The sequence below is a fragment of the Symphodus melops genome (genome assembly GCF_947650265.1).
Source record: "Symphodus melops genome assembly, chromosome: 1".
Lineage (NCBI taxonomy): Eukaryota > Metazoa > Chordata > Actinopteri > Labriformes > Labridae > Symphodus > Symphodus melops.
The window spans coordinates 8,826,570-8,836,780 of NC_136691.1; the positions used below are offsets into that span (position 1 = coordinate 8,826,570).

General features: G+C 41.1%; 1 protein-coding gene across 2 annotated transcripts; it reads left to right on the forward strand.

Annotated features, from left to right (window-relative positions):
* The first annotated feature begins 1,992 nt into the window (after nt 1-1,992).
* nr2e1 (nuclear receptor subfamily 2, group E, member 1) lies at nt 1,993-10,128 on the forward strand. 2 transcript variants are annotated; one of them, XM_079369079.1, is made up of 9 exons: nt 1,993-2,564; nt 5,014-5,159; nt 5,898-5,985; nt 6,353-6,588; nt 7,065-7,211; nt 7,544-7,640; nt 7,753-7,902; nt 8,038-8,143; nt 8,379-10,128. In XM_079369079.1, the coding sequence occupies exons 1-9, from the start codon at nt 2,504-2,506 to the stop codon at nt 8,539-8,541; spliced, it is 1,194 nt and encodes a 397-aa protein (XP_079225205.1). In that variant the 5' UTR covers nt 1,993-2,503; the 3' UTR covers nt 8,542-10,128. The 2 variants fall into 2 exon arrangements, with proteins under 2 accessions (XP_079225205.1, XP_079225206.1); XM_079369080.1 differs by lacking the exon at nt 1,993-2,564 and adding an exon at nt 4,655-4,734.
* The last annotated feature ends 83 nt before the right edge of the window (nt 10,129-10,211 follow it).

Sequence of the window (10,211 nt, forward strand, 5' to 3'; positions counted from 1 at the left end):
GTTTTTTTGTTTTTTTGTGACTTCTTTCGACTCTCGCTCCTTTCTAGTTGTTTAAGTCTATCCTTTAGTATGTCAAGTATCCCAATACCGATGCTGAGCTCCCCCTAAAAAACAGATACACAATCCAGTGATCCCTTTGTTGGAGTCATTTCATTGACTGTTGGAGGAGAAGAGAGTCACTAATACAAAAAAAGTGAAAGAAGGCAACCCCGGCAACCATGATGTTGGTTATATTTGTGTAAAGGCTATCAGTGAATGACGAGGATTAGGACGAGTTAAGGAGATTATGTCACACATTCACAACTCAGCCACCCCAGTAGCCACCCACACACACGCGCGCGGATTCGAAATAAATGAAAATGTTGTTGATTTGAGGGTATTCTGCATGTCATGTCTGCTTTTCTCAACACTATGGGATGTTGTTTGAGAAAAGGGCATCATCAGAATTAAGTGAATAATAACAGGGAATTGAGGCTTTTATTTTGAAGGGCACTCACGAGCTAAAAAAAAAAAAAAAAAAGACTACACACAATATGTGGGCTTTTCTGTGTCACTACAAAAAAAATCAAAGAAATATTATGGAAAATGTTCTCCACCGGCTTGTTAGTGTCCTCTCGGCTGTTCAGCCAAAGGGCAGGTTGAAAGACACAACAATGGCTGATTGCAATTAACTCCGCCCCTCCGCCTCCACCCTGCCCGCTTAAATCGACACTTTGTGAGTCCATATGGCCCATAGTGTACCGTGGGAATGAACACAATTAGAAAAAAAAAAGAATATGGATTTCTTCAAGTTACCCGGAGAAAGCACAGCAAGCTGTCAAGGTCAGGGTGTCAGTATGCGGGCCCCCAGCCAGGCACAGTGCACCCCGGGGTGAGGGTCCTGAATCCCATCACTGACTGCAGGGCGCCGTGGGAGGTGTCCAACATTACAGCACCTTTAATCCACTGTACCTTAATTTTACAGTCTATGAGTGTACCCGGTTCTTAAAGAGAGGGAGTTGATTAATTTGACGTTACTAAGTATTGTTGTTTCTTGAATTTTTGTACTTTCTAATAAATAAACGATCTGCTTGAATTAATCCTAAAAGAAAGTATGTGCGCAGGTGATGTTAGTGAATCTGTGAAAAAAAACGAAACCGCACCAAGATCAAGTATAATTCTCATCACTTTAGTTCGTTTATTGGTTACATCATATTATTGTGCATTTTAAACTGCAGGTTCGTCAAGGTATTAGGGGCGATGGAGCTAGTTGTCAATTTTAGTTTTCACAATTTTTTTATTGAGATTTATTTTGTAAATGCCATCAATTCAATGAAAATAATATCTTCAGTTTTTAATTTCACTCTGCATTTTTTACGCATTGTCTCACCCTAAAACCATTTTTGTCTGGATATCTGCACTCAACAGTACTCTAAATTCTGATAGATTCTGTCTACTTGGGAAAAAAAGCTGCAACAGGTAATGCATAATATTAAGGAGTGAATGAGTGACATCGGCTTACGTTAAACCATCAAAGCATGCAATATAGATTATATAATAATATAAGCAATAAGCTATAAAGGAATTCTCAACTGGGTTATGGATAACAAGTCCACGTTATTCAACAGTAAATAGTCTATCGAAATACATAATTTAAAATTGTTGGCCACATGTTCTTATAGAACTCTAAGTTTGTAAAGGTCTGCTCAGTATGCACATTCTGAGCACTTTAATTGTCAAGGATAAACCAATACATTAAATCCGAACACATCTGTACCTAGTTGCAATGTTGCAGAAGAGTCTCATGCCTGTTTTTTTGTTTGCAATGCCTCTTGATCCTTGAGCAAGGCACTTCACATCACTTGCACCCACATTCACACGATCAGCCACGAACTCTCCCTCTCTCCCTCTCTCTCTCTCTCTCTCTCTCTCTCTCTCACACGCCAGTGACGTCAGGCTGGAGTTTGGAGTAGAAAGCCAAGTGGATGAAGGAAGTAGAGATCTCCACCCTCCAGCCTTCCCCTGACATTTCTCATAAATATTACCGAGGCTTATTTGAACAACTCGCAACACAAAGTCACATCGCGTCCTGCTTTTAACCTGTTTTCGCCTTTCAGAACAAGCGAAAACTGTCTGTCTCTTTTTTTCTTCTTTTGCGCTTCAGGCTGCTTCTCACCACATCCAACTTTATGCGCTGGTTGCTGCGCCGCGAGCTGGACGGCTGCTGTAGTCGCTAACAGGTCACTGCCCCGGGGCTGCAGACTGGTTCTTATCCCGCAAAGAAAGCCACACGTCTGACTGTCAGATACGGTGTATAATTTCGTGTCTTGATCTGGGCTCTTGAATCGGAGATCTGTCAAGTTTGGCAACTTGGGATTTAGTTCCGCCGATCTTCTTGCTGCCGGTAAGATTCCAAGGAAAGTGCCGCTTTCTCGCCTTTCTATGTTTTTGTAAGCGGGAGAAGGGGACGAAGAGAACGTGGACTTTTTTTTCTCCTTTAACTCTCCTCTGAAGTCTTGTTTCCATGATGAGCAAACCTGCTGGCTCAACAAGTGGCTGTCTGGATATTCTGAACGTCAAATCAAGTAAGTGTGGCTCCTCTCTTTGCTCACGCGCTCAACAGTTCGGTGTGTTGGAAATAGTAAGCAGGCCTCGATTGCAAGTAAATGGTTATTTACGTGACCTGTTATCTCGAATGGCAAAATAAATTCTCTGTAGTTAATCAGTCAGATTATTCCTCGTGGTCTCAGGAAAAACGTGAGTATAGTGCTCCGCGGGGAGACAATCCAGCTGTCGTCTGAGTGCGTAAAGTGGGTCCATGACGGTTTATTGAAGCGTTCGTGGCCTGGCTTGAAAGATTTTCTCTTCGAAGTAAATGTTGTTTGTAAAGATGAGAGGAAATGAGATTATACTCTGTAACAATGTTCTATCGTTATACTGGATACCACTTGTTGACTCTTCACGTCATTTTGGCTTTGGGATATATACTGAGGCCTTTCGCAACAAACTGTTCAATGACTGATAGTCAGCTGATTTTTAGATCAACTCGGTGTATAAGACACTTTCCTTTTGCTCTATTGCTAGTTTTGTTAATACGTTTTTTAATGAAACTGCGCCAATCTTTCATCAGATAAAGCACGATTTTATGCTGCCCTGATTAAAAAAACAAAACAAAACAAAAAAACCCATATAGGCCTACAAAATCAACCTGAATGCGTTTGGTTATTTTAGATTTAAACATGATGGCATGTATAAGTGCGCTGTAGATAATTAAATGGCGGTCAAGTATTTTGGATCAATTTGAAACAGTGGCTTCTTTTTCTTGACCTTTGCAATGAGGCCTCATGTGGCTTCACTTTAAATGAGATAAAGGCTTAATCGCTCTGTTTGAAAAGAAATATATTTGTGTCTCTTTTAAGGTTGTTAATATTTTGCAAAAAAGGTGACACACTGCTTCTTCCGTTCATTCGCGTGTTCACAGACTGCTGCAGATTACCACTTAATTTCATTATAAATAAAACAACTTGCACTATCATTCTGCACAGCTACTGTCAGTTAGGGTCAACCCCAAATTATGGGTGGTCAGCAGAAAGATGTCCTGCAGTCAGTAAAACTATATTTCTCTTCTTGTAGCAGCTTCTCGCCCTGATGGTGATTACGTTAATAGAAGATGCCATATATCTTCAAGCAATTACTGCACACAATGGGGACGAATTGGACCCCCACAGCGGGAAGTTAAATACATTTCCCCCTTTCACAACAAAATTTTGCAGCATTTTATTTAATTGACAATCGACAAATCCACAAAGAAATCTCCCAATTTGTTGAAATGTTGCGCACTTTATTTCATGCTTTAAAGTTTTACATGGGCTGTGCGCAAATGGACTTGATTTATCGAGCTTTAATTTATTCAAATGATGTTAATTAATAAGATACTTTAATTGGTAGGGACATTATTGTAATTACCAGAAACAGACGCGAATAGCAACAACAAAGTGGATGCATTTATTACTACACAGCATCGAGATTATTTTTGAATTAAACTTGAGATAACATGTTGACTTTTAGCAGGCTACGTGTTGCTTAAACTCTCAGGAGACACACATTCTGCATCTCTCTACAGCACATGTCAATGTCACGGCTGTGACCAACAGTCATCTCAAACGGTCCTCTGGGTTTCAATAATCTGCCAATGGAAACCATGTAACTCTCTCCTGGAGTCATTGTTTTTGCTGCTCACTGGTTATTCCCATGCTACCCTTTTTGCCGGGTCACTGGTGAATCAATGAGCAGGTGGCAAAACGTCAGTGTAATTACATAGACGGCGTTTCCCTCCAGAATAAAGAAAGACTCCCTCATGTGCATATAAATATAGTTCTATAGATTTCTAAACTGAATCGTCAGAGGGTGGAAAAAAAATCAAATTTTTTCATCTCTACCGGGTCGATTTACATACACTTCATTTGAGTTGGTGAAACGAGTTGGTGTGCATTATTCTCATGGTGCAGTGTCACTCCCTAATCCCGGGGCCTATAGACCTGCGGGATAAAGCAGCTGTCGAGTCCCATTATGAAGGGGAGTTGGCAGCTTGTCGAGATCCAGGCAGTCAGACGAGGTTCAATGGGGGAAAATCATTAAGTTAACACTTTCCCCTAATGTCTCCATTGTGCGCACCCGGTCTTTTGTCTTAGAGAGCTCAGATATGACGCTTCCCACCGGACTTTATTCTGGAAATGTGCGCCATGAATTCCCATGGTGGGACGAGGCGCGGGGCGCTGTCCAGTATGAGTGTATATTAGTATTTTGTAGGGATTCTGACCCCCAAAAAAATGAATTATGCGATTATTTGTTGGTGTAAAAAGGGCTTAAACGACTCCATTATCGGCTTTTACTGTACATTATATGCACATTGTCCACATTCATTATACTGTAGGCATAAACTGAAATTTATCCAGATCTTTAATACAGTTCCATTTTATCCCATCAGAATTTAAATCATCATAGCCGTTAATAGGCTACTTTTTTCCCCCCCAGGTCGAATTCTGGACATCCCCTGCAAAGTGTGCGGAGATCGCAGCTCAGGGAAACATTATGGTGTTTACGCCTGTGACGGCTGTTCAGGATTCTTCAAGAGGAGCATCCGCAGGAACAGAACATATGTCTGTAAATCTGGCTCTCAGGTGAGGCCTCCTTCTTTCTTTCAAGTTCTCAATTATCCTCTTTTTTTTCTTCTTTTTTTTTTCTTTTTTTACAAAGGCCCACGCAGGCTTTGCCACATGTTTTCTCTCTCGGAGTCAAAGTTGGCACGTTTTAGTTTATTTTTGGTTTGATTTCGTTGATAAGAGGGTAAATTTAAAAAAAAAAAAGCTCTTCATTCATTTTGATTTACGGCTATTTCTGTCCAGCTCACTCCATAATAAATAACCAACCAGAAAGTTACACACTATTTTACGTGTTATTAAGAGCACGATTTATGTGATCCAGCTTCCACAGTACTCACGACAAAAAAAAGAGCTTCACGCACATGTGCTCATTTTTACGCACAGATTCTGTTTACTTTTCTCTCTTTGCGCTGTGTTAAATCTTCCCTGATGAGCCTAATTGTGTCATGCCTCTACCATTAAGCATTGGGTTAAACACCGCGCTGCTGTAATATACCAGGTGTAATCCAATCTAATGTGATGACTCTCAGGCGAGGATTTAAGGCAGCAGAGGGCGGGATTGAGTGCTTATCCTCCGGGATGAGGCCACACTGCATCGGCAGGGGACCAGGTCGATAACTGCGCGATAATAGCGAGAGCTTTCACCTGGAGATTGGCCTCCCAGGAAGATAATAATAGGAAGCGTTTTTATTGCAAAACGGAGAGAAATTCAGGCTGTTAATCACCCTGTCTGTCTGTGTCTGTGTGTGTGTGCAGGGTGGCTGTCCCGTGGACAAAACCCACAGAAACCAGTGCAGAGCGTGCCGTTTGAAGAAGTGCCTGGAAGTGAACATGAATAAAGACGGTAAATGGGTTTAATTGAATTATCACTTCAGCCGTATACGCGCTGTGTGCTAGCGTTTGGGTTAGAGGTGAGGGACTTGGATGGAAAAGTGTGTTAAGGTTGTTGATAAATGCTGAAAGTAAATGAACAGTTTAATGATTATTGCTGTTCGTATTTTATATCATTAAGAACTGTATATCTGGGTGAGCAGGCATAGATTACATTAAAGATAATTTGACCTTTATGCAAACACCTTTGTGTCCTTTATGGGAATAATTATCAATTAATTATAAACAAAAGTAACCGTATTCAATGGGGGAAAATTAACTATACACATTGGAACGTCTTCATTCCTTCACTCTATGTCCACTTCTGTCCCGTCCCACAGCCGTCCAACACGAAAGGGGCCCCCGGACGTCCACAATCCGCAAACAGGTCGCCCTATATTTCCGAGGGCACAAAGAGGTGAACGGATCGTCAACCCATTTCCCGGGATCCTCTCTGCCCGGCCCTCCCTTCTTCACCACGGTCACCCAACTAGAACCTCATAATCTGGAGATAAGCGGAGTGGCCACCACACCGGAGAGACAGGCCATCGTGGGTCTGGCACAGCCAACACCGAAGGTATTGAGCTGATTTAGTTGTCCTCAAATATTGCTTTTTTTCGTATATCCCGGGATTTAAGTTATTTGCTCAACGAAGTTTTCCACTGTGACCGACTGTGCCTGTTGGAGATTTTACTTAACTTTTATAAACTTTATGTATAGGCTAAACCTAGCCTAATTCATACATATTAAAAAATATCTGAATATTTTTTCTTTAGTGTATCCTGTGGATATTTGTGTAATTGCCTTCCCAAATAGGATTACAGATTTTTTTTTTTCGCAAGGGTGAGAAGTTGAAATTCTTGTCCTGATTTAGCAGCTACAAATCCGCCTATTAGATTTCTAACTGTAAATCCTCCTCAAGCAACACCAACAATTATAAAACCAGGTGCTGGGGCTTGGAATTTGACCTTGTATGCTTCACGGTTCTCTGCACAGTGTTTCATTACAATTAAACAAGCCGATCCTTTTGTTCATGTTTTGTGCCTACTCCAGTATCCACATGAAGTCAGCGGCACCCCGATGTATCTCTACGAGGTGGCCACAGAGTCTGTGTGCGAGTCTGCAGCGCGCCTCCTCTTCATGAGCATCAAGTGGGCCAAAAGTGTTCCCGCATTCTCCACCCTGCCTTTATCTGACCAGGTACAGTGAGGACTGAGGGGCAAGGGAGAAGTTTATGGGTTCAAATCAAACCGTTAACGTAATGGAAACGTTTAGGAATTGATTTGGTCAATAATTGACGTCTCTATGTGTATATACCCTGTAGTAACTTTAGTTTTGAAAACGTTTAATTTCAAAAGCTGGGACTCTCAGCTTTTCCAACATAACGACTATCTGTGCGCAATATTGAAAACATGTTCTTACTGTTTTCTTTAATTTGTTACTACTTTTTGGTAATTAATGCTGCCTAAGAAATAATAGAAACATTCTTAATTGAAATGCAAATCTAACCTTGGAACAACTCCTCCTTGCAGCTGATTCTTTTGGAGGATGCGTGGAGGGAATTATTTGTTCTGGGCATTGCACAGTGGGCCATTCCCGTGGATTCCTCCACTCTCCTCGCTGTTTCAGGTATGTCCGAGGCACCAAGCGGCTGCTTCTCACATGATGTAAATAAGGTTAGGATTGTGTTGTTACAAAGTGTTCTAGGCCTCATAGCATTTCTCGGCATGTATTCCCCCAGGGATGAACACTGAAAACACGGAGTCTCAGAGGATGAATAAGATCATGTCTGAGATTCAAGCACTTCAGGAGGTGGTCACCAGGTTCAGACAGATGCGCCTCGATGCCACTGAGTTCGCCTGTTTGAAATGCATCGTGACATTTAAAGCAGGTTTGTGGCCTACACTTGTTTTGCTTAACATGTTATAGAATTATCATCTAATTAAATCGATTCAACGTTTTGCAATAAAAAAAAGAGGTTTATTTCTACTGATAATGATTTAATCCTTTATTTTCTGACTCACAGTTCCTACGCACGGCAGCACTGAGATAAGAAATTTCCGCAACGCCAGCGCCATCGCTGCACTACAAGACGAGGCACAGCTCACGCTCAACAGCTACATACACACCAGGTAACACCTAACTCAATCAATGAGTCAATCCGTCGGTCAATCAGTCAGAAACGCATGTATGTTTCACTCACAGCTTGATTCATGACGCAGAAGTCTCTGAACTCTCCTGTAATTGCTGTACTCTGTAATTAGCAGCTATTCGTCACAGGTGTGTTAATTGGCTATAGACCGAGACGGTCTGCAAATAGAGTATGAACAACATGGGCCCGTTTTGACCCTCGATGTTGTCTTGCAGGTATCCCACTCAGCCTTGCCGCTTCGGGAAGCTGCTCCTCCTCCTCCCTGCGCTCCGCTCGGTCGGTCCGTCAACAATAGAGGAGGTGTTTTTCAAGAAGACCATTGGGAACGTGCCCATCACCAGGCTCCTCTCCGACATGTACAAGTCCAGCGATATATGAGCACGCGCTATGTCGACAAATGGAGGGGAGATACTTGAAGTGAAGGTCCAGAGAGCCACCGAACAGAAAACAGACTGTCAATCATAAGGTGCAACCGTTGCCTTACAGGCTCGCATAAAACAAAGACAGCAACACAGCCAGAATTCACCGAGTAGCCTGTTAACAGTCAGTAGAGTTCAGGATTAGTTTGTAACTTTCATTGTAGAATGACTGAAGCCGCCATCTTTGCTGTGGGCACCGACTGCCTGCAATGTGTAAATGTTGTCTAAAGACTCTGGAGAGCACAAGCCAACTAGGCATGTCATACTAAGAAATATATATATATATCTATATATATAAGTTTTTCGAGTCTCTGAGACCAATGAGCTTGACGACCAATCTAGTCTTGTATTGCTGTGTTCAATCCCAATGGAGGAAACCAAATAAAGATGACGCATGCGTAATGGGGACGTGATTCGCTGTCCTCTCAATCCGGTGCTGAAACCAAACGCACGAGTGAACGAAAAAAAAAAAGCCTACTCTCTTGAGAATCATCAGCTGGCATTGCCTCCTGACTGTAATAGGAAATTAATATGAAGACGGTGTTTGTATTTAAATGGTAACTGTCCTGTTTGTGTTGGTGTGCCCCGTTTGAGGCGCAGCAGTGAACATGTTGAGGTCGACTTTGTGAAGTTAGACACTAACACTGGATAAAATGATGTTCAGCACTTGCAAATATTCTTTTGTGGTGTGTGATGTTTCTATTATGTTGTACATATTTGGAGTTATAACTATTTAGAGTTGTAACCATAATAAAATACACTGAATTAAACAGTTTTCATAAAAAAATAGATATGAAATATCTACTGCAGATTGGAAACTTGTTTGAACTCCACATAACAAAATAAGTGCACAAAACTCAGGCTTAAATGAATGAAAACGTCAGTACTTCATGTGGCCTTACATTAGGACAGGATTCGGTTTTTAAGCTTCTAAATGATCGTTCATTTTAAACTAGTCTTTATTCCAAATTAGCTGGAAACCAGTTGTTTAAGACATTGACATAGTAGGTACATACATTTGATCATAAAAGCCAAACAGCACTTATTCTTTCACAAATCTTCAACTGTTTCATCAAACTGTAAGTCAGACACAATGACTTAAACGTTGAATGACCCAACAGTCCTTTTTTCACATTAACAAGCTTTGGAGTTCTAGCAACTATAATGGATACAATAAGCCAAGAGCATGGCAACAGAGCTACTAATAACAATGTGACACATTAAGGTCATGTTGTGATACTAGTTCATATAAATTCACGAAAAGGCTTGGAACTGACAGTTCTGCTTTCAGAGAGGCCATTTAGGTTGAAGTACCATTAAAGGTAATCTGGTGGCATTTGAAAATCAATGCTTGAACATACTGTGATTAAACAACCATTTATTTATGATCCATTATTTGTTGACCAGTCAAATACGCTCAGATTAACCTGACCATCATAAAGCCTCCTGCATTAAGTCATGGATTAAATGTGTTTGAACCATTATTTTGAATCTGTGTTCCAAACAAATAAAAAATAAAAATAAAAACAACTCAGGAGGGTTTTAATAAACTCTGTGACGAGGCCTAAATTTATTGGTAAATGAAGATGATGTTGAATATAGGATTGCAGTAATGTTTGTGGCATTATG

What these genes read in the sequence shown, in the direction of transcription:
- nr2e1 (XM_079369079.1), top strand. Translation starts at nt 2,504, where the DNA reads ATGATGAGCAAACCTGCTGGCTCAACAAGTGGCTGTCTGGATATTCTG. An exon ending in TATTCTGAACGTCAAATCAA is followed by an intron (nt 2,565 to 5,013) that starts GTAAGTGTGGCT and finishes TTTCCCCCCCAG; the next exon opens with GTCGAATTCTGGACATCCCC. An exon ending in TCTGTAAATCTGGCTCTCAG is followed by an intron (nt 5,160 to 5,897) that starts GTGAGGCCTCCT and finishes GTGTGTGTGCAG; the next exon opens with GGTGGCTGTCCCGTGGACAA.